This window comes from Lepidochelys kempii, chromosome 7, assembly GCF_965140265.1.
Source record: "Lepidochelys kempii isolate rLepKem1 chromosome 7, rLepKem1.hap2, whole genome shotgun sequence".
In the NCBI taxonomy this organism is placed as follows: domain Eukaryota; kingdom Metazoa; phylum Chordata; order Testudines; family Cheloniidae; genus Lepidochelys; species Lepidochelys kempii.
The window spans coordinates 31468747-31493570 of NC_133262.1; the positions used below are offsets into that span (position 1 = coordinate 31468747).

At 43.7% G+C, this 24824-nt stretch overlaps 1 protein-coding gene across 10 annotated transcripts in view; it reads right to left on the reverse strand.

The window, feature by feature from the left end:
• MARK2 (microtubule affinity regulating kinase 2) overlaps window positions 1-24824 on the reverse strand; it is a 102616-nt gene that overhangs the window by 69280 nt on the left and 8512 nt on the right. Inside the window, exon 1 of one of the 10 annotated variants that reach the window (XM_073351786.1) lies at window positions 796-975. The exons of the other annotated variants lie outside the window; for them this stretch is intronic. Coding sequence (XP_073207887.1) covers window positions 796-831 — 36 coding nt within the window. The 5' untranslated portion in view covers window positions 832-975. Of the gene's footprint in view, window positions 1-795; window positions 976-24824 lie in introns of those variants that run through there. 10 annotated transcript variants of the gene reach the window in all.

Here is a 24824-nt window from a genome sequence, read left to right on the forward strand (position 1 = left end):
TCCTACAGAATGAGCATTCAAGGCGATATAGAAGGCCAAACCAGCCTTCCTAGGATCCTACCTTTTGACTCAAACATAACATTCACAGCATTAAGCCATCTCCCAAGTTTTGCACTGTTGCAAGTGTGTGGATTATTCACCACCACCAAAATAACAAGGGGCCACACTCAGTTCTGCTGGTCAGACTACGGCATATATATCAATAAAAACAGCTGGAGATATAAAAAGCACCATTACTGTTGAGACTGCACATGCTCCTTGCTCAAAGACTCCCATTTGGCACCCTAATTCCAATACCCCTGAAGCTTTTCCCCTTGCAGCTCCTTTTATTATATCGTGATTTGAAGATTTCTTGGCTCCTAAGAACAAAAGGAGAGATGAGGGTGTGCTGTTTGTACTGGGCTAATTAGAGTCTTTAATGTCATTCTGGTCAATTAGATCCCAGAGCAAAGGGGGGTGGCAGGGAGCTGGAGCTGGAATGAACAAAGACAACTGAAAAATGCTTACGCCAGGAAAGAAATAACTGGTTTAAAGAAACTCAGTGTCTCATCAGGGGTTCTAAGAATAATTCTGACACACCCAGCCTACACAAAAGCTAGGGTGTTAGTTACAGTCTTGTTACTGAGAAATCCCAGCTTATTTCAGAGACAAAAAGGCAACACACCTTGCTGCTCCTATCACTTCTCAGGAGGAGCCAGAATAGGTGCAACAGCTGCAGTCTGCAAACACCCAGCTAGATCCAAAAAAGCACTACAACCCTGAGATGGCAATTAACTACTAATCCCACATACTCACTAGCCCATTAATCTTCTTCCATATCGAGGCAGTCATCAGGAGCTGTTAGACAAGCTACCTCCCGATTCTCATGGCTGGTAACTCTGGTTTGTCCCAACTCCGGTTTGTCCCAACTCCATACAAGAACTGAAAGCTACTTCCCTATGCTGAGGCACCGCCCCTTCCTCCCCACCATGACATGGAGGAGAGGCAGGTTTACTCTTAAAAAAAAAAAAAAGGAACTTCCTGCAGCTGGGCAGCACAGAGCAAAAGCAGCTGCACCGTGAGAAACCTGGAAGCTGTGAAAATTAAACACACAGGGGAAAAACACACCCCATGATGGTGCTCTCTCCCCACCAGAAGAGGGCTGGCATCCTTCCATGAACTTAAGATATTACTACCGCCACAAAAATTATCAAGGAGGCGCTGTGATCAGGGCTGGGGCAGAACAGGAGGAAAGGGGGGACTTTGATCACAGGAGTGGGACTCAAAGATGGGTTGAGGAAGCACTGCAACTTAAGTGGTGCGAGAAAGTATTCCATGGTATCCTTGAGCAGCTAATGACCTAGCTTTCTAGAAGTGAAGAGCAATAAAAAGGGTGGACGCTCAGCACTTCTCTGAAAATCAGGCCACTCTAAAGCATCTTAAATTGGACACCCAAAATCACTAGTCACTTTGGCAAAATGTCAGCCAACAAATTCTGACAGCTGAAAACCAAACAAGGTCACAGTTGGAATGGTTATTTGGTGTTGGCAGCGTTCCCAGGGTTGTACACCACAGTTCCAGCCCCAAACAACTTAATCTCTAATTCTGTATTTCTTTGGGTCCCCTTGGTTAACACCAGCCTCCCCCATCACCCCTTTAGTTCACATGATCTTAGGTCTTATCTTCAGCAACTGCCATCAGCATAATTTCTTCCCATTTCATTCTCCCTCTTAGCTGAGAGTTCTGCCTAAAGTGCTTTCCCCACTTCTGCCTTTAGTTCTAACCTTCAAAGGGTTTTGAGGAAGACAGTTTATCTGGGAGACATCACAGAAAGAAGCTTTTACAATATCAATCCCCAACCTGGAACAGTCATTTTAAGACTTCAAAAGCAGTTCTGGTCTTTGTTTTCAGACACAGAGAATTTCAAGAGAAGTGGCAATGGTTTCATTACAGGCTCCTCCAACCCATCCGCAATGACTGAGTGAGTGGCTCCCAAATACTTGCCCTTGCACATTCTTATCTGGGGCAGGCATTACCCAGAAAGGATGTGCGTGTGCAGAGTTTGCTTTCTCTTCCCAGCCACGCCCCTTTACTGAGCCAAAGGCCGTAATCTGAACAGAGATTATCTCGTCTGGTTCTAGACAGTGTTCCCCGGAGATCTGCCAAAACAGCTGGTTGCAAACTAATATCCTGCTCATTTGACCTCTTGGTTTAATTCCACAAGCTGCTGTTAAAAGCCAAACATTTGCAAGTAGCTCCAAATTCACCCTCCCTGAAGGCCGTGACACTAGCATTTTATACAGGATGCTACACTTCTCAACGATGGGGCACTAGGCTCAAAAGCAACACTGAATCATGGTGCTCCACGGAGTCCGCTTGATTTGTTCGAAAGCAGTAAACTATCCCCTCCCACCCCCATCACAGAGTCTTGGGCTGGGCCAATACAGCTCCCTTACACATGCTAGTACAAGATAGTCTAGATAGGTCTTTTCCATTCCTATGGTAGCCTCCTTTATACACACCCTACAGCCCATTAATACTCAAAGAAACTTGCCAACCCCTTTGACTGCTATGTCCTGTCTCATAACACTATGTTCTAAAGTGACTTTCACCAGAACATCTCAGATCACCTTTAGTCATTAAGCAAACCTCACCCACACCCCAAGAAGTAGGAATTAGCTCCATTTATAACATAAATTGATTCATGAACAGATTAAGTGGCTTGTTCCTATGGCTGATGGAAGGATGGTGCAGTGGTTAGGGACTTGAGACCCGGCTTCAATTCAATGTGCACCACAGATTTCCTGTGGGATTTGTCAGCAGGCAAGTCACTTAGTTTCTCTGCGCCTCACTTCCCCATTTGCACAATGGGGATAATAGCATTGTCATGCCTCACACAAAGGTTATGAAGATAAATACACAATAATGGGGGCCATGTAAGTACCCAAAATAGAGTGAAAGATACATGAGGCCAGTGGTATGACAGGGAATAGAACCCAGGAATCCTGATTCATTCATTGCTTGCTCCAGTTACAAGGTTCCAGCTATATGACAACCCCCTTGGAACATGCCTCAGTCTCAGCCATGAGATCTGACCAGCCCCTTGGTGAGTCAAAGAGGGCACAGCACATTTCAAATGAAAACCCTCTTGGAGACTGTGCATGCCCAGAGCCATATAGATTTAGTTTTATTGGCTGATCTTCAAAGCTACCATGTAACCTGAGACTGAACTTTGTGTTCTCCTCCCCTCTTCATCTCCTTTACAAAAACATGCTGAGGACACTTCTGCAGAGGGCTTAGCCTTCCTATTCTATTTCTGCCTCTCAGCAGGGAATGGCAATTTTAAAAGGTGTTCAGAAGGGCTGAACATCCGACACCTTTATGACAATGTGTCATCCCCCTACAATGGGATCCTGAATCAATTGTTCCTTCCCCTCCCCCTCCCCCCTGGAGCTTGGGAACAGGAATAGGGAGGTAAAGTACATTCAGTATTTTAAAGATAGGTTTTAAATTGAATCGTCACAAGAAACATTTGATTTGTGCCACTCTTTATGAAGAAGGTCTAGATGGTTTTGTCCCTTTAAAGAAAAAAAGCCTGTAAAATTGTTATTTACATTGTGGTAGTGCCAAGAGGCCCCAGCCAAGACTGGGGGTCCTCCCCATCATGCCAGGCACTGCACAGACCCCCCCAAATAAGAATGACCCCATCATCATGCTGAGCACTGCCCAGGCACATAGAAAGAGACAGCTCCTGCCCCCAAGAGCTTACCATCTAAACAAAAGGAAGGATTATTTTTCCTCCATTTGACAGATGGGGAAACAGAGGTGCAGAGTGATGCGACTTTCTCAAGATCATACCAGGAATCTGTGGCACAGCAAGGAATTAAACTCAGATCTCAAGTGCTATTAATTATTAATATCTGTATGGCAGTAGTGCTTAGGAGCCCCACTCATGGACCAGGATGACGTGTCGATGGCCTGTGCAGGGCCTAGCCCAATGCCTTCTGCAAGGCCATCCTTCTGGAAGTATCAAGTCTGATGTTTTCATTTAAAGACTCAGTGAGCGGAAGGGGCTGTCTCATGCATTTAGGGTGCTCTTTCAGTCTTTAAGGGGTAAAGAGAAGAAGGATGGTCCTGTGGTTAGGCCCTAGTCTAGCACTTGGAGGTCTCCATGGGTGACTGTCAGCAAGTCATATATATTATAGTCTGTGTGCCTTCCTATTCTATTTCTATATAACGGGGATAACAGTGCACTGCTCTACCTTACTGGGGAGGCTATGAGGATAAATACAGTAAAGATGGTGAGGTACTCAGCTGCTACAGTTTACACTTGAAGCAAGAGGAATAGAATTCGTGTATCTTTTCTACCAAGTGTTTTAATGAATCACTCTCAAAAAACCCCAACACAAACAGGAGTTCTAAAAATTAAAGAAACATTTTCTTCTCAACGGTAGTAGGGTTGATGCTTCCCCAGGATTACAGCCTCACAATATGATGAGTTCTATAGCCAGCCATGGAGTCTTTTAGGCCAGAGATTTCAATATCAAAAGCAAATGGAAATTAGACCTTTCAGGCTATTTTTGTAAACCATGAAGCAACAAATAAAGGACACAAATATAATTCCTTCACCCAGCCCTCCTTCTAGGTTACTTTTCAAACTGATTTTTGTGTCAACTCTTACGCCTGCCCTCCTTAGGGCGTCGGTGTTCACTGCACTTTGTCCAGGTGAGAGGCAATGGGTCACAGATGAACTAGGATGGGTGCAAGCAATCACGCTGCAGCACCATACCCCAGCTACTCTGTGCTACTGGTGCTTCATTTCCTCGTGTGTTGCCAGGACTTCTGGGGGCATATCCCATAGTTCTCTATGCTGCAGCAACCTGAGCTGCTCTGATTCTTTCCCAGTGAATCAACAGAGAATCTGTCTGTCCTTCTGGGCAGACACGAGGAACTCTGGGAAGGCATGGGATGACTATGTGAATTAGCAGGTTACCAGCCCAAGTGAAAGCGGAACCTGGGCTCTAACCTGGATTATAACCACAGCCAGGAGTAGCCCAGGCTGAAAGCTCCACTGGGGTTCTTGTCTAAACAGAAGCAAGAGGAATGAGTGTGGATGGCAGGGGGCTTGGGGCAACCCCTGGAAAAGAGCCCAGTAATTGCAGCAAAGATAAACCCAAGGAGAGGATCACAAAGCACTTTACAAATGTTGGTTAATTAAATCTCTCAACATCCTGGGAGTGGCTAAATAGGATAAGCATATTTAAAACAAGTAAACAAGCAGCACTGGGAGGTTTGGTGAGTAACCACTTGTCCACATTCCCATCCACACAACAATTTAGCCCAGCTCAAGTAGCTACAAGATTACTAACCCAGATGCCCCTCCCCCAAAAGTCATACAGCAGAAGTTTAACTCTGTACAGCTGCAGATGAAAATGGTGAAGAAAGGAAGGAACTGACTAAGCACTCAATAACGTGGGAAGTTTCAACCTACTTGCCCAAGGTGGTAAATGAGACCAGGCTTAAAACATGAGCAGACCAGCCAGACAGGTACTTTCAAAACACAAAAAGAACAGGAGTACTTGTGGCACCTTAGAGACTAACCAATTTATTAGAGCATAAGCTTTCATGGGCTACAGCCCACTTCATCGGATGCATAGAATGGAACATATAGTAAGAAGATATATACACACACACACACTTACAGAGAAGGTGGAAGTTGCTATTCAAACTGTAAGAGGCTAATTAATTAAGATGAGCTATTATCAGCAGGAGAAAAAAAACTTTTGTAGTGATAATCAAGATGGCCCATTTAGACAGTTGACAAGAAGGTGTGAGGATACTTAACTTAGGGAAATAGATTCAAAACACAGGCAATCAGAACAAATCTCAGCTGAGTGGGGAAACAAAAACCTTTCTGGAAACAGATGGGACCTGGCAACATTACGTTCAGCTCCTTGGGAGAATCGACTGAGGGGGCATTTGGATTTCTGAACAATTCTTCCTCTCCTCAGCAGACAGCCTATGGAGGTGGCTTCCGGAAACTCATAATGATCGTTTTAGTTTCATAACTTGTGATTGAGTAACCAAACTGACAAGATGTTCAAAAGGAGAGAGTTTTATAAAATCCCAGTATACTAGTGCATCTGTTTGAGGGTCTCATTGAATTATACAAGGGAGCAGCTCATTCATTTTATTTTAGACCTAGTCTACACTACACAGTTAGGTCGACATAAGGTAGCTTACGTCAACCTAATTATGTCAGTGTACACACTACAGCCTTGTCCTGCCAATGTCAGTGCCCTAATACACAGCCATAACTCCACCTCCATGGGAGAGGCATAGCATTTATGTTGGTGTAGTTAGGGTGATGCAATGTCTATGTAGAATCGGCTGTTGGCTGTCTTGTCCCCACTCCCAGCCAGGCTGTTACCCGGAGACTCCCCGCACAGGGAGGCAAGAAGCCTGGGCAGCTGTTTCACTCACACACACATCCCCCCCCCACACCCACTCCCAGAGTGGGGAGCATCCTGGCTCTTAGCAGCCCCCACCCCCCTTCAGTCAGTGGAAGCGCTCCTGGTGAGGACGCGCACCACCGACAGAAGGAGGGTGGTGTGGACATCAGCCACTGCAGTGGCTGTAACTCTCTGCTGCAGTTTCCACGGTATGCATCCGATGAAGTGAGCTGTAGCTCACGAAAGCTCATGCTCAAATAAATTGGTTAGTCTCTAAGGTGCCACAAGTACTCCTTTTCTTCTTTCAACCTAATATAGGTCGACTTAGGGCTGTAGTGCAGACATGCCCATAGATACTTATCTGGCATCCATCACAGTAGTAGCTGAGAGCCTCAAAATCTTTAAAGCATTTATCATCCTCAAACAAATCGCCATGAGGTAAGGCAGTGCTATAATCCCCATTTTACAGATAGGAAACTAAGGCACAGAGAGACTATGCAATGTTGCCCAAGGTCACACAGGAAATCTGGGCTGGGAGCACTCTACCTCTCATTTGCCCTTCGTGCAATGGTCTGCTGCAATACAGACTCTCTCCAAGACATGCAAGGAGGGAGGACTTAGCTCAAAAATGATTTTGGGCAGCACATCTAGAGACTAGATCTGCACTCACAGTGGGGGAGTTGTACCAGTATAACTAGACCAGAACAGTTAAGCGATGCAACTTGTGTTGAGACAAGGCCTAAATGCAGTAACTCCATAACCCCAACTTTGCCATTTCCTTCACCATCTTTTTTTTTTTGCTTTATCTCAACCATTTCCAGCTTTATACTAGGAACTCTCTCTTCCCTAGTCTCTATAGTCTAGGGCTTATTTAAGGATTTTTAAAGTTATTCCTCCAGAGTTATCCAGAATTCCCTATGGGATGCTGGCCTCAGGATGTATTCCTTTCAAAAGATTTATCCTCCGGGTGTTTGTAACTGTGCCCATGGTGGCTCCTCCACTCACCTCCAGTCTAAATGAAGGCCAAAATAATCTGGACCCATCGCCTTCCTCCCCTTAAAAAAAAAACAAAAAACCACAATACTCAAGAGAAAGCCTGAGGAGCAAAGTGAGGTTTCCATGTGATCATTCCAGTACTGGCCAAGGGGCTGCCTCAGTGGAAGACTGGAAACCCTTCTTTCCCCTCCCCCCTCCACATTTCCATAAGGCACCTGCTCAACTAAGCAGTATTACAGGGAGATGGGGAGAGGAGGACAGTTTCCTGCCTCTCCCAAGAGGACAGAGTGCAAACCCTCTTAAACACACTTGTATGTAAATTAAGAGCCTTTTGACTGTAGTGCCCTGGGCCTCCCTCCATCCCTCCTGGGTCTGGGCAAGCTGCATAATCCTTTTGTAAATACTCTTTCAATTTGCTTTTGACCCTACAATTCTTTCAGGCATCTGCCTTTTTGTTGTTGTTGGTCAATCAATTCCAACACAATATCCCACTGTCCTAACAAACAATTGATTCCATCCAGTACAGCAACTAAAAGCAGTTTGCTCTCCATTTAGATGAGCCCTGGGCCGGCTGTTTCCAACCCAGGATATCCCCATCGGGAAATCTGGACTGGGGGACCCAAAATATTAATTGCTTAAATTCTGGAGGTACAATCCACTGCAATCTCAATTTGCTACAGTGTTTGCTTCCTCCTCTGAACATTCTACATTGTTGTTGCATGCTGTTCCATCATCACTCTCTCACTCTGGAAATGGCTGCATTGTATGGGGTTAGTGGCAAGGAATTGTGAAGTGAAATATTACACAAATATACACACACACCCCCTTTATTTCATCTGGTTGTGGTGAAGTTTAGTATATTAGCAAGATCCCTTTTAATCCAAGCATCTCAAGTACTATTACCAGCACGGGATGAAGACTGGACCAGAACCCCAAAATACTTGTGTTTTAATCCCAACTGTGACACAGGCTCCATCAGTGGAGTAGGCAAATCATGCCACCTCTAAGCCGCAGTTTCCCATCTGTAAAACAGAGTGTCTACCTACTACATTACAAGAAGTAGGAGGACATTTGAAAAGCTAAGTGCATGGCGTAGGGCTGACCCATTGGAAACATTCTAAGATATTTTGACAAAAAAGTTTTCTGCAAAACGTGTGTGCTTTCAATGGAAAATTTTGATTTTTGGGGGGGAGGTGGGGTCAAAAACTGAACTGCCTAAACACCGAAATATTTTATTCTGAAATGCTACTGTGGTGCCTCCTGGGAGTCATAGTTCAGATGCCTCATTCCCCCATTCTCCTCTATGGGCCAGGCTCCCTATCTGGGCTACATCTTCATGTTGCCCCACAGCCACGACTCCCATGATGCACGCCTTCCTCTCACCAAAAAGGGAAGGTAATGCATCATGAGAGATCTATAGAGGAGCATGAGGAATCCAAACTATAACTCTGACAAGGCCACATGATGACATTACAGAATCAAAATATGCAGTTTTTATTTCTTGCCAAAATCTTGAAATTTTCAGAAGAACAAAATTTTCCAACCAGCCCTGATATGAAGTATTATGCCCTGGATTTGTCTCAGCCTCCATGATTTTTTTGCAAGTACCATATGTTCGCTCCAATTACATCAGAGACAAAAAAAATCAGGAAATCAGGTATCCTTCCATCTGTGCTAAGCAGTAATAAATCCTCACTCTCTTCAGCGGCTCCTCTGTCCCCAGGTGCTTTGAGAGCAAATGATTTGTTCTAATCTTGCAACTGTAATTCTCAAAACAACAGACAATTCTGGAAATGAGACTAGTTTCTCTACAAGGCTTTTTGGATTTTGAGAACATAGCTCCAACCAATGGAGGTTTTCAGCAGCTCATTTTCCATGAGACAAGAGACACAGTGAGGACTGATTTTTATATTCTGCCTTTTCTCCCCAAAATCCCCAAAGCACTCAACAACTTTTTAAAGAAGTGGATGACAAGGTACATACACAGGAAGCATTTCACCAAGGAGCATGAAAGGTGTTGTTCAAAGAGCAAAGATTGTCACTCACTGTGAGTCTGTACAATGGCTAGCACTGGGCCTGTATCTTTCTTGGGGCACCTAGGTGCTACTGTCCTATAAATTAATAATAAAGCTGTCAATTAAATGTACCCACCTTTGGTGTGTCATGCTGCAGCTGTTTACAGCAATGCTACCAACCATTTAGGACTGGAAAGGAGGATAACCACACCATTCCAAGGGGAGTCTATCTATGGGGTTTTATACTGCTGCCTATCACCATATTATCTGAGCACCTTCCATGAATTTAAGGTAATAAATTATAATTATCCAACCAAAACAATTGCCAAGTCACTGGGACTATAGGCTCCTCCTTTGGGAGAAAGCCATGAGATTCCAAGAGTCATACAGTGTGCCTATCCAAGTACTAGCCACATGGAACACATTCATAGAAACATCTTGAATTAAAATCAAGTTGACATTGGGTCAGCAAAAAACATCAAAAATTTGAGGGCACAAGTGCTCCAGACCTCACATTTTTAAAGTGTCACAAGAAGAGCATCAATGAGTTAACACAACATGGAGTCCTAAGCAACTAAGAAATGCACAGACTGCGGTTTGTTTTTTCAAATGAGCCATGCAGCACTGAAACCATACAAGCATTGTTTTTCTACTAGGCTAACTGCACAGAAAGCTGATAAATATTATCTGGACAAAATTACAAGCAAAGGGGGGTATTCCATAATTTAAATATCTACAAGAACAGAGGAATCTATTCAGAGCCTAAATGGTTTATTTAAAAAAAATGCCTAATGAAACTTTAACATCTAGTATTTGACACTTCATCATTAAGGGATTGGTTTTACAGCTTGTATTCAGTTGGATATTGGCAGAATGCCTTATCTGCTGTAATTCACAAGCATTTTTTTCAATGTTTCAAATAGGGGTGGGTTTAAAAAACATGTTTAACAGTATTTCTTATTTTTAAGGATTATTCAAAGAGGTGAAAAAAAGAGGCTTTTATGCCAAAAAACTACTGTGGTAACAAGGCAAAGGCACAGCTTACCATATGGTTTAAACTACATGGGACTGAACTTAATTTAGAATGTAATTGCTTTCTGCAATAAATGAAATATGAATTATTGGGACACGAGTTCACTGAAGCATGTGTCCAAAACAGTCTTACCCCAATCTACTTGTCAAACACCGAGTCAGACCAAAACAAAGGGCTGTCACCTAATCAATTAGCATCCATCCCTTTCCAAGGGCAAGATCAGAGTAATTAAGTCAAAGATTTTCCTCCCAAGAAATTCATGCAGTACTGAAGTGCTAAACCACCAAAGGCAACCCATTAAAGATGTTGTTTTCATTAGCAAGAATAGCACAGCAACCTGCATTCTACAGATAATACAGCAAAATGAGCTAGTCTTTCCCAAGAACTACCTTGCCTTAGAGAAACATCTGAATTTAGCAGCTGGTTCCCTCACTGGTGTCTCAAGGGGCATCTTAGAAATTAGAAAATCCACTTCAAATATGAAGAAAACAAAACATATGAAGAAATAATTCTTAAGGAATCGCTGATTGCCAACTTCTGAAATCAGCCAGAGACCTGCTTCTGTCAGAGGCTGATTTCTAAAGGCCTAGCCATGCTACAAAGCAACTAAGCCAGGGCCTCCTGTATCAACTGACCCCTTAACCATGCTCCATAACTGGGCTAAAGCCTAAGAGAGAGATGAAACCCCGGCTTCACTGTGAAATCCAACTGTGTCAGAATCAAGTTCCATGACTCAATTATTATTACAGAAGTGCCCAGAAGCCTCTATCAGGACCACATTGCGCTAGGAGCAGTACAAACATCTAGCTAAGCTCTTTAAACAAAGGGTGTGTCTACACTGCCCATGTTAGAGCGCAGCCGCAGCAGCGCTGTGACATGGGCAGCACAGTCACGCTTTATCGCCGGGGGAGAGCTTTCCCGGCAATAAAAAAAAAAACACCCGAACAAGTGGTGGTAGCTTTACCTCCCAGCGATAAAGCGCTGTCTATACTGGCACTTTTCAGTGCTAAAACTTGTGTCACTCAGGGTGTGTTTTTTCACACCCCTGAACGACTAAAGGTTTAGCACTGAAAGTGGCACTGTAGACACAGCCAAGGACTACTTCAGTGTAAGGGCTTGTATACACCACGCAGTTTTGAGCGACAAGGCTGTGTTGACATAGCCTTGTCACTAAAAGTCAACATGTGTAAAGGTTCTGTTGGTACTTTCTCGGCACTTTTGCCGACAAAATACTTCCAGTCCGACGAGTGGCATTAGCTTTGGTCGGCAGGATAGCACTTCTGCCGACAAAGCCACATTCACACTGCCACTTTTGTCAGCAAAACTTTTGTCTTTCATGGGTACTTTAAAAAGTCCCGTCCCCCCCCTCGCAAAAGACAAAAGTTAAATACCCATGAAAGACAAAAGTTTTGTCGACAAACTCACAGTGTAGACAAGCCCTAAGTGTACTTTAGTGTGGACTGGCCCCTGCAGGTAACTTACAAGCCCCAAAATATTCTAGAAAGCCCAAGTGCTTACTTGTGCTGTTAGGGAAGAAGCCCAAAATCGACACAGTAAAAACACAGAGCTAAAGGCCTGGTCTACATTGGGAAATTAGGTCGGTATAACTAAGTCACTCAGGGATGTCAAAAAGCCACACCCCTAAGTCACACAGTTAAACCAACCTAACCCCCGGTGTAGATAATGCTAGATGGACAACAGAATACTGCTGTCAACCGAGGTACCACCTCTTGATGAGGTGGATTACCTACGCCAACGGGAGAACCCCTCCCATCAGCATGGGTAGCATCTTCACTGAAGTGCTGCAGTGGCCTCGTTGTAGACAAGCCCTAACACTGCAAGGACATTATCTTTTAATCAGTATGTACAATACAATATGTAATTTGAAGCGAAAGCTAAGAAACATCCTCTTTCAACATAGTATTTCTTCTTCCGCACACAGTAGCTTGACAAATCTAGTATTTTGACCATAAGAAATTATACTAAAACCCCAAATGTCTTTTTCTTCAGCTTTCTGAAAGCAGCCTACACAGACTTTTTTTACCCAGAGCTGACACTACACTACATAAGGACTCTACTATACTATACAAGGTCACCTCAACTAAATAAAATTGGATTACAAGGCAAGATGTCACACACTCTTACATTCACATTTTCCGTGTAGTGGCCAAATGTAGCCAGATAATGCACTGGCACACCTCATCTCTTCTCCATATTAGGGTTTTGTCATCACTATAAAAAGGGTTTGTCCTTAACTCGTGTAAGTAAAATACATGTGAAGACAAGACAGTCTGTAGTTTTAATATGAGTTAGCAGGTTAGGGTAAAGATATGGGGGACACCAGGTTGACCCCAACCTGCTCACTCATGTTAAAAACCACGAACTGTCTTGAAGTCACTAGAATTTTACCCCATGTTAGCTAATACAAGTTAAGGACAAATCCTTTGGGGGAAGGAGGGGCCTAAAGAAGATACACCCTAGATGGGAACTTAGTTTAGGTTAGACATAAAATTTACATTTTTATTTTAAAAAGTTTTTAAAATAGTTCTACTCTTAAAGCAATTCAGTTAACACAGGTGCCTTCCCACCAGCATCACAAACCCAATCACAGCATCCTCATACTGTACCAGAGCCAGAAAGTGAAAACTGGCAGTAAGAAGTGAAAATGACTCATCTGTTTTAATTGTCCAACATGTGTTAAGTGCAAAAAGTAAACAGCATGGATGGTAAAAAAAGTAAATTAGCTTAACAGTGAAATAATTTTTTTTAAAAAAATTTAAGTAGAGCAGGAAACAATTTTGTAAACATCGATTCTGATTAAAAACAGGTCACTCAAAGTGCGTGTTCAGAACTGCTAAAGTTTCTGTCACAAACCAGAACTCTGATCCTACAACCAGATCCATGGGCCCATAGGCACTCCCTGCAGGATTGGGGCCACTGATTTGGTTTTCATTCCAGTAGGAATCTGCACTAATTCCTGCTTGTTCTAACTCTGTCAACTGTTGAATTTAATGAACACTGCAGAATCCTAAGAAACATAAGCTAGATGGAGCATGTTTAGCAGCTAATGAATAAAGGATACACTCCCCAAAACTCTCCAGTCTAATGAGGCACCGTCTACACAGTGTTTGTATCCCTCTAGGGTGAGATTTTTACCCCAATCTAATTACACCAGTACAAGCCCTAGTGTGGATGCATCCTTTCCAGCATGGGAATAGCGACACCAAAATAAAGGCAACTCATACTGGTATAACGACATACATACTGCAGGGAAGGGGTTGTTGTATTGATTTAACTATCCCAGTGTAGGTCAGGTAGTACAGCTTGTATACAGACAAGCCGTTAGTAAGCACAGCTCCAAGCCCACCTCACAAAAGTCACAAGCCAAAGCACCAGAAGTTCTCTGAACCTGAACTCCAGTGGGTGTTTGTCATTCAGAGCAGAGTCAAATGCAAGCACTCAGAGTTTTAAAGAGAGAACAAAAGACAGATGGGAATAAAAATGGGCAGCTTCCAAAGGAGGCCTCTGGAATCCAGATAAACCATGTCATGTGCGACCAAGCACAGACCAGACAGAAGTCAGGGTACTGGATTTGTCATGCAGAAAAAACAGCTAGAGGGCCAACAGACATTTCTAACTTGGGCCCCAGTCGCCATTTATCTCAAGTGCACAGAGTGCCAGGGAGAGGTTTCGTGCACCATGGACATTTTCAGCATTAGGTGGTGATAGGAAAAGTCTCTCATGATTCCTAGTTTGTAGTGTACTTACAGGAACTGGGGCAGGGGTGCGTGTGTCAATTCCCTTTACTGTTTCCAGATTAAAGGAATATTTGACATTTCTATAGCACCTTTTATCTGAGAATTTCAAGTGCTTTACAAACATTAACCAATTCTCAACTGCACCAAGAGGAAGCCAAGGATAGGTCCCACTTTAAGGGCAAAGAATGGAGAGAGGGGTGAAGCATCTTCCAAGGTCAGACAGCAAGATGGAAATAGAACCTAGGAGTCCTGGCTCCGCCCCTTCTTCTAGCCTTGGGAAAACACTCCAAGACCATTTAGGAACAGTCTGCAAAACAGCAAACACTCAAAAGGATCAGCCCAGAATATTGCTGACAGAGCAGCATTTGGACTCTGTATCATTAGTGGCACTTAGAAACCCCAACCAAAAACTGGAGCATCCTCTCCCGACTGTGCCAGGCACCAAATGTACAGAGAGACAGTCTCTACCCCAAAGAGATTACAATCCAAATAGACAATGGACAAGAGGAACAGAGGCACCCTGCAAGTCAATAGCCGAGCTGGGTAAAGAACCCAAGCTCTCCTGATTGTCAGTCCAGTATCCTATACATTATTATTAATAATAATATCTGGTTCTTATACAGCATTGTTCATCAGCAGATCTTAGTGAGCTTCACAAAGGAGGCAAGTATCACTATTCCCACTTTACAGATGGAAAAACAGGGAAGTGAGCTGCCCAGTGTCATCCAGCAGGATAATGGCAGAGCTAGGAATAGAACCCAGGTCTCCTGAGTCCCAGTCTAGTGCTCTATCTACTAGGTCACACTGTCTTTCAAGCTGCGTAACCTGAAGCTTCAGCCCTAGTTGGGTTCTCTGCCTCCTGCTCTTAATACAATGATTAAAACAAGGGACTAGGAGCAAATTTCTATTCCCAGCTTGGTCAATGATTTGCCCATGGTTACAGTGCAAGTCATTTGCTCTGTGCCCCATTTGGGAAGTAGGACTAATACTGATCTACCACGTGTGAGAAAGCTGAGACGGTTAATGCTTGGAAAGTGCTTTTCAGTTCTCAGATAGAAAGTGCTTGACTATGTCCACCTTGCATTTCTAAACATAGCCCACCCCCCAGCTCTTCACTTCATTGCTTGGGCACTGGCAGCACAGCTCTGAGAATGAACTTTGTAAGCAAACTAAGAATGAACACAAAACATTACTTGTACATGGATCCAACATAGCTCATTCGTATGATTGTGTCTCATGCTTCATTTTCCAACAACAGTGGTAGATTGGTTAAGGCAACAGATATTTAGAATCCAGAGGACTCTCCACAACACACTGTTACAGTATTTAAGCTCAGATGAATAGTACCTGTGAAATACTCAGGTGCTGCTGTTATGAACGGATTGGATTGCGGGGCAGAAATAGGTTGTTAAACAGCAGTTTTAAAAACTAAGGGCAGGTCTATACTACAGCCAGAATCCACGCCCTGAGATCGATCCGCTGGCGGTCGATTTAGTGGGTCTAGTGAAGACCCGCCAAATTGACAGCAGATCGCTCTCCAGTTGACCCTTGTACTCTACCCCCAAAGAGAAGAGTAAGGTAAGTCAACGGGAGAGTGTCTCCCATCGACCCCCTGCGGTGCAGACCCCACAGTAACTCGACCTAAGGTATGCCGACTATAGCTACGTTATTCACGTAGCTGGAGTTGTGTAGCGTAGGTCAATTTACCACGCAAGCGTAGACATAGCCTAAGTACTCCCTATCACAGGTGTGAACATTCATCTATGATTAGCATTGTGGTAGGGCCTAAGGGTCCCAGTTATGGACCAAGACCCACTGTGCCAGGCGCTGTGCAAACACAGGAGAGAGATGGTTCCTGCCCCAAACAGCTTACCATCTCTATTGGCCAGCAGGACACAGAAATATGAATCCTCGACATACCAGCCAAGAAAGGAATCAGAAAAGTTAATACAGCCAAACCTCGCAATAACGCGCCCCGTGATAACACGAATTCAGATATAACACGATCATAAATTGGCTCCCCTTTAAGGCCGTAATACTGTTCACGTTTTGCCAGAACACTTTTTTTTTAAACGAGATTTATAAATAAACCGTGTTCTTCCGGTCTTATAGAATAAAGTGATTCATGGTCATCGCACTTAGTTCTTGGGTTGTACATGAGTATGGTGTTTGCCTATGAACTTGTTATTCATTTCCTATATTTTTAAAAATATTTTACTGTTATGGATACGCCAATTTGCAAACAAGTCATTTTCTGCCCAAGAGAAATTGTACATCCTGGATAAACTAAAGAAGGGCAAACAACAAACTCAGCTTGCTAGAGATCTAGGAATTAGTGAGTCCATTCTACAAGAGTGGAAAAAAGAAGAAAAGCTCCATAGCCAACCCTGCATTCTTGAAGGGGAAACTGGTTTACAGCGTAAAAAGGTCAAGTTTGCTAATGACAAAAGCCTAGATTCAACCTTGTACAAATGGTTTGTCCGGGCTCGCTCAGAAGGAGTTCCCATTTCTGGCCCTATTCTGAAAGCTCAAGCAGAGAAATTTGATCGCCTTATCAATGGAAATGAATCCAAATTTAAGGCGAGTAATGGCTGGCTGGACAGATTCAAGAAAAGGCACACTATAAACCAAGTTCTTGTGCCTGGGGAAAATCTGCTCTGCTGATAAAGAGGCTCCCGACTCCTACCCAACTGACCTTAAAAAGTTGCTGGAGGAAGGTTGCTACACAGCCGATCAAGTTTACAACTGCGACGAAACTGGTTTATGCTTTAAAATGTTACCCAATCGTAACCTCGCAACCAGGGCTGATAGTCACAAACGAGAAGGTTTTAAGCAGAGGAAGCACCGAGTCACTCTCTTGTTTTGCGTCAACAAGTCTGGCAGTCACAAAGTCAGACCTCTGATCGGAAAAGCAAGGTCTCCCAGATGTTTTCATCATGTTAATATGAAGGCCCTTCCCTTTGAATACACCAACAGCAAGAATGCATGGATGAATAGTTCCATATTTGAAGACCAGTTCCATAAAACTTTCGTACCAGCCGTTCAGGCTCATTTGCGAAAACTCAAGCAGGAGCAAAAAGCTCTCTTCTTGCTGATAACTGCCCGGCCCATCCCGCAGTGGAAAATCTTGTCAGTTGTGACAGCAAGATTAAAGTCTCTTATCTCCCAAAGAACAATGTGTCAGAAATCCTGCCACTGGACCAAGGCATCATATTGGTATTTAAGCAAAACTATCATCGTGAAACGATCAAGCGGATGGTAGCAGATAACTTCTCCATCGACACATCACCAGCGTCACTCAACTTGAAAGAAGTCTTTCACCTTGGCGGGAAAGCCTGGGATGCTATCTCTGCACTTTGCATTGAACAATGCTGGATAAAGGGTCTTCGTCCAGCTTTTCCATCATCTACACATGATGATGGTAACAATGACAAGCCTGAATTTACAAGATTCACTGAAGATGACGTACGTTTAGCCGAAGAAGCACTCAGAGAATATGAGCACAGTCATCATGATATCCTCAACCGGTTTTCAGCAGATGACATCTGCCCCATATAGGAACACATCTCAGATGACGAAATTGTTGCAAATGTCAGCAAGAAGAATGAAGCTGCACCACCAGAGCCCGAAACCAGTGGCGCTAATGACGACGATGATGATGATGGCACCTCAACTCCCCCACCAAAAGTGTCCAAGGCAGTAAAGCACCTAGAAGCCAGTTTGAGGTGGCTGGAAACTCAAGATGTGGACAGCGTCAAAATCCTCCAACTCAGAAGCATTCTTGACTTTGCTAGAACAGTCCGCAGCAAATAAGCAGACCACACTAGATAGCTTTTTTAAGAAGTGATGAAATTTAAAATTATGGAATCATGCAACCAGATTGACTTTGCACTCTGCACAATGATTAGTATAGTCAATTTCACATGTTTCTTTCATGTACATGTAATTAAATTACTACTTTTGGGTTTAACACACACTGGGATAACTGTTTTTTGTTTGTTTGTTTTTTTTACACAAAACAAACTGACCAGCTTGAAATAGTAAATTTTCTTAACCCTGCTATAAAGTGACCCCTGCATTTATCACGAATGAATTTTTTGGACTCCAATTATCGTGTTATAGAGGGGTTTCACTGTATTTGTATCAAAATAGCATCTAGCTGTCCCAATCTAGATCAAGACTCCAAAGTGATAGGTGCTGTATGTACAGAGAGTATGGGGCAGCAAGGGCTAAGCTTATATCTAAATCAACAAGACAAAAGAATTACTACTCACATTTTACAGATGGGGAATGGAGACACCCAGAGATAGATGAACTCAAAAACATGCAGGGGGCCTGGGACAGAGGCAGGAATTGAACCCAGATCCCCTGAGTCTCAGTGCCATGCCTTAACCACAGTCCCATTCTTCTCTCTATGGCTTAGTTTAGACCAGTGGCTCTCAAACTTTTGTACAGGTGACCCCTTTCACATAGCAAGCCTCTGAATGCAATCCCCCCTTATAAATTAAACACACTTTTTAATATATTTAACACCATTACAAATGCTGGAGGTAAAGCAGGGTTTGGGGTTGAGGCTGACAACTCGCAACCCCCCACATAATAACGTCCCGACCCCCAGTTTGAGAACCCCTCCAGCAAAGGTCTAACTTCACACCAAGCTCTGAAAACTAACAAATTTAGGCTCTGATCAAATAATGCCATAGCCAAGAAGGTAACAAATGCATGCCTAGGGACTTGCCAATGGAAGGATCTCAGCTGAACCATGATGGTAGGTGGCAAGACCTGCCCAAATAAAAAGGAAGACACCTAATATTTAGCTGGAATTAGCTCATGTAACTTAGATCTAACCTGGCAAAGTCTGTTACCTTGCATGCCTTCAAACACCCATCTCCTGGTGAGACATGAAGCCCACTAGTGTCCCCCTCAGCTGGCAACAAAGCAAGAAAGAGCCATTTTGACAAACTACTAGAAAGCATCACACACTGAAGAGGGGACAGCGATGCCAGGGTCTTGTCTATAATGGGGTAGTGTCCAGCCCTTCCCTCTGGAAGGCCTGCCGCCACCACTTCTGTTCCACCAGCCAGAAACCCAGTGACTGGGAAAATAGAATCCAACAGTACCTGCAGTCACTGCACTATTTCTACTAATCTCCCAAAGTTCAAAAGTGCCCCCTTCGCTGGGATGGGAATTATCACCAGAAATAAGTTAAAGGGACAACACCACATACTGAAGGCCTGAGCATAGAAAAGTGTCTTACCTACATCCGAAAGTCTTAACCATACAATCTTTGTGTAGATGTTCTTATTCCCGCATCAGAGCGCCTTTTATTGTTTTAGCTTATGTTACTTGGGAAGGGGTTTAAGATGTACTGAAAAAAGCCATTCTTCCACCAAAATAAGGGGAAGGGAAAAGTTATACCACTTTAACCGGTGTAACTTTCCCAACCAGACATGGCTAGAGAGAACTCTCTCCCCTCTGTGATTTTCTGGATAAATTCCATCCCATTATTCTTACTAACACCCTCTTGTACCACCTATGATATGCTTTGGTCAAATATAAGTTATTCAGCTCAAAACAGGGGTACCAGAATGAGCTTTTCTGACCTATTTTAAGTAGAAGGTCAGCCTAGCTAATCCCTTTTGACCTTTAAGGGTATGGCTTGAGACTTAGTATAGGCTCTTCTCTGGAAGTCACCCCAATCATCCCGCATACACAAAACCCTCTCTCTTGAGGTTAGTGGTGCTTTCAGCCTGGACTAGCTGGCCCAGCTACAGATGTTGGTTAAAGCCCAGGTTCCCTTTTCATTCAGACTGGTAACTTGCCCACTTTGCAGTGAGGACACAAGCTAAGTCACTCAAATGCTGGTAATCCAATGCCTTCCCTCAGTTGGCCCATGTGCCCAGGAGGACAGACTAGTTCTAGGAAAGAATCTAGAGCGACTCAGCTCACTGCAGCACAAAGAACCATGGGATACGCCCCCAGAAGTCCTAATGACAAATACAAGAAAGTGTAGCACCAGTGAGAACACAGTGAGGAGGATAGGGCTTTGCAGTGGCTGATCACACCATGGCTAGTCTAATGCAGGTGTTCAGAGCTAGATGCCAATCACCCATGCTAACTGCAGTGAAGATATACTCTGATCTATGAATCTCAAATAACTCCTCCCTCCCTTTTGGCATTTACACCTAATACATATACTCCTCATCAGCTCCAAGATCCATCCTTCCATCCCCACAACTGGATCTCTTGGTCAAGCCCTTATGTCCTATCTCAACTACTGCAGAAACTGACACACTCATCGTCCCTTACCAGCCAATACAAAGAGGCAGCTGCTAAAGTTATCTCCCTTGTCTGTCAATTTGGTCACATCACTCCCCTTGCTGAATCCCTCCACTGGCTTTTGTTACAGTAACCCCAGCACATAGCTCATACATAGCACTTATCAGCACATCTCAAAGCATTTTACAAAAGAGGCAAGAATCATTATCCCCATTTTACAGATGAGAGGAGAAGTAACTTGCTCAAGGTCACCAAGCAGGCCAGTGGCAGAGCCAGGAACAGAAGTCATGTTTCCTGAGTTCCAGACCAGCGCTCTATCCACTAGGCCACACTGGATCCATTGGTACTTGGTCACCTCCTTTAAGGTTTATGCAACTTAGCCCTTCCCTAGTTGAGATTCACATCCCCCTCCACCTGCAAACATTCCTACTCTTATGTGCCCCCCAAAGTCATCTCAGTGGCCCCTAAGCATGGCTTAACATTCCAGAACATGTCCACAGGAGCTAAACCCCCTTCACTTCTAAGTTCCTCTTAAAAGACTTAAGTCTATTATGCTGACTATAACGGATCTTGATGATGCATATATAAAATTCCCTTCTTTTGTTCTCCTTCCCAAACCTTTATCAGCCCTTAGACTCTGAGTGACTCTAATAGGGACTGACCACTCTTGTATGTCTGAAAGTACTTAAACCAGTGGTAGTCAATAGGCCAGGGGTCAGCAGCCTTTCAGAAGTGGTGTGCCGAATCTTCATTTTTTACACTAATTTAAGGTTTCGAGTGCCAGTAATACATTTTAACATTTTTAGAAGGTCTCTTTCTATAAGACTGTAATATATAACTAAGCTATTATTGTATGTAAAGTAAATAAGATTTTTAAAATGTTTAAGAAGCTTCATATAAAATTAAATTAAAATGCAGAGCCCCCCAGACCGTTGGCCAGGACCCGGGCAGCGTGAGTGCCGCTGAAAATCAGCTCATGTGCTGCCTTTGGCACGCATGCCATAGGTTGCCTACCCCTGCAATAGTGCCGCGAGCCAAATCCAGACCACCAGATGCTTTTGAATGGACCCCAAAATCTTTTTTTTTTTTTTTAATTATTTCCTCCAGAATCTGGACCTTGACAAAAAATAATTGACTACTATTTACTTAGAGATGCCATGGAATCTCCATTACTTGAAGTCTTTAAACAGGATTGGCTGTTTTTCTAAAAGCTATGCTCTAACTCAAACAAAAGTTATGGGCTGGATGCAAGAATCACTGGGTATGGTTCTATGGCCTGTGTTATGCAGGACATCATATTAGGTTATCATAGCGATCCCTTCCGGCCTTTAAATCTATGACTTACTAGGGAAGCTGAAATTCACAAGACTCTAGGCCTTTAAATTTTGATTTGGGACTTCAACCATCTGAAGTCTGGTCACTCAAAAGAACAAGTGCTCTTGAGAGCCTTCTATTCCTCTTCAGACTCTCAGACGGTGCCAGACGGTGGATAGTATCACAAAGAATGAGAATTTTATACCCTCACTATCACTTCTCCAAACTATACACACTAATGTTAAGCATTACTGAGCAAAGATTTAATTGGTTCTACAGCCAGAAACGCACGAGTCCCATTCAAACTGGCATCATACAGGACAGCACATTTCCCCACAGAAAAGAACAGTGAGAGCTTAGGTAGCAGTCTAATCTTCAAAGTGCTTTACAATCATTAACTAATTAAGAATGTAAGACTCCACAGCAAGACAGGTATATATAATCGCCCTTTTACAGATGGGGAGGCAAGGAATCGACTTGCTCAAGGCCACAGAGTGAATAAATCTGTGATGGAGCTGGGATTAGAATTCAGACCACTGGAGCAAAAAAATCATGCGGGCAGATGATGAATAAAGAATACAAGGAGGAATCTAGAACACTTTCTAATTCTACAGTACTTCCCAAGAGGATCTCCAAATTGCTTAAGAGTTCCTCCCTTTTTAGGTTAGTTTACCACCATTTTACAGAGTGGTGGACTGAAATTGACTTAGGTTTCTTCCTTTCTCTTCTCAAACCAAAGACCAAACAGCCAATCCTTGATAGAGCCAGGAACATGACCCAGGAGTCCTGACTCCCAGTCCCCAGCCTGGACCACTTGATAACACTCACAAGCAGCCAGAAAAGACAGCACAAGGTTTGGATGTAGAGCAATGGTTCTCAAACTTTTGTACTGGTGACTCCATTCACATAGCAAGCCTCTGAATGCGACCCCCCCCTTATAAATTAAAAAGTGTTTTTAATATATTTAACGCCATTATAAATGCTGGAGGCAAAGTGGAGTTTAGGGTGGAGACTGGCAGCTTGTGACCCGCCATGTAATAACCTCACAACCCCCTGAGGGGTCCCAAACCCCAGTTTGAGAACCCCTGATGTACACTTCCCTGAAAAATGCATTCCCAGCAAATCTGTAAAACTTGCGGTTAATTTACTTAGAGACGCCGTGGAATCTCCATTACTTGAAGTCTTTAAATCAGGATTGGCTGTCTTTCTAAAAGCTATGCTCTAGCTCAAACAAAAGTTATGGGCTGGATGCAAGAATCACAGGGTACAGTTCTATGGCCTGTGTTGTGCAGGACATCATATTAGGTTATCATAGTGACCCCTTCCGGCCTTTAAATCCATGACTTACTAGGGAAGCTAAAATTCACAAGACTCTAGGCCTTTAAATTTTGATTTGGGACTTCAACCATCTGAGGTCTGGGTCACTCAAAAGAACAAGTGCTCTTGAGGGCCTTCTATTCCTCTTCAGACCCTCAGACAGTGCCAGGCAGGGTAAAGAGACAGGCTATAGAGAAGCTGTTGAGATAATCTCTGCCAGCTAGAATAGTTCCTCTGAAGGGAAGGGAGCTACTGAAAACATTTAGCAAACAAACCCACCTGGCTATGGGGAAGAGACTGGCAATGTGCTTTTAGACCTTAAAATAGCAACAGTGTTCATTCTCAGACTTCCACTGGGGACTACAGCAGTAGCTGCTCAGAGCAGCAGTTGTTCCCGAGACAGGAAGGGAGTTATTTCTATCAGAACACAAGTCTTTAGCCTAGCTAGTTTAACAAGTCAATTCAAAAATCTCTTCTTTAAAGACACTGAACTTTAGCCAACTACCTGGGTGAAAGCAGCTCTTGTGGACATGGAGGTTCACAGCAGTCATCCTGCTCCATAGCAAGTACAGAACTGTGGAATGGGCACACAAGGAAAGCAACTGAATCTCCAGTGGTTGGAAACTAGGACAGGGCAGAGCACTGGAGTATATATTTCAGAGATCGATCCCGTCACTGGTATCTCAAGGTGGTGGAGGAGGGATATGGTCCATGTACTCTAATAGGGCTTTTCTGTCTCAAAATGGAATGGATGTATTGCTTCATACTCGGTGGAACTGGCTTTTTATTGCTAACAATCTGCAGAACAAACCCTTCCTACTCAATGCAAAGTTTCACTAATATGATCAGCAAGAACTCCATGGCCACAAGGATGAAGCTGCAGCAAGTATGAGTACAAGGGCCAGTTGCAGAAAGGACCAGGACAATGGGGAAATATGGGCCACTGACTGAGGTACCAGCCTAGGACTTGTGAGACCTCAGTTCAAGTACTCTGCTCTACCACAAACTTCCTGTGTGACCCTGGGCAAATCAGTTAGTGTCCGTGCTTCAGTTTCCCCATTTGTACTGCAGGGATAATAGTGCTATCTTCACGATAGCAGGACAAATACAGTAAAGATGGTGAAGCACTCAAATATTAGGGGGCCAGGTAAGTACTCGAGAGTGATTTTGGAGTTTCTTGGTTCAGTGGTCGTTTGCAAGGCAAGTTGCTTTAGTTTGAATTCCTGCTAGTGCAGCCTCTTTTAGACACAGCCAGTCACTGACTGCAGAGCTCTGACACCAATGAGGCAAACCTTAACAGAAAGCTTCATAATGGTACCACACCATAAGGCACACCACACTAGCCCAATTGTCTATATTGCCCAAGCTAGAAACCCAGACTCTTATTTCCACATGAGCCCCAGTCAATTGCAATTGCTCCAGCAATTTACAACTACAGAGTTGTTGCGTCTTCCGAGAATAGCCTTATGACACAGATAATACCCAGCTCTTATCTAATGCTTTTCATCAGCAGATCTCAAAGCACTTCACAAAGTTGGGATGTATCATCATCCTCATTTTACAGCTGGGGAAACCGAGGCACAGAAAGGGCAAGAGACTTGCCTGAGGTCACCCCGCAGGCCAGGGGAAGAACCAGGAAGAGGAGCCAGGTCTCCTGAGTCCTAGTCCAGTGCTCTACCCA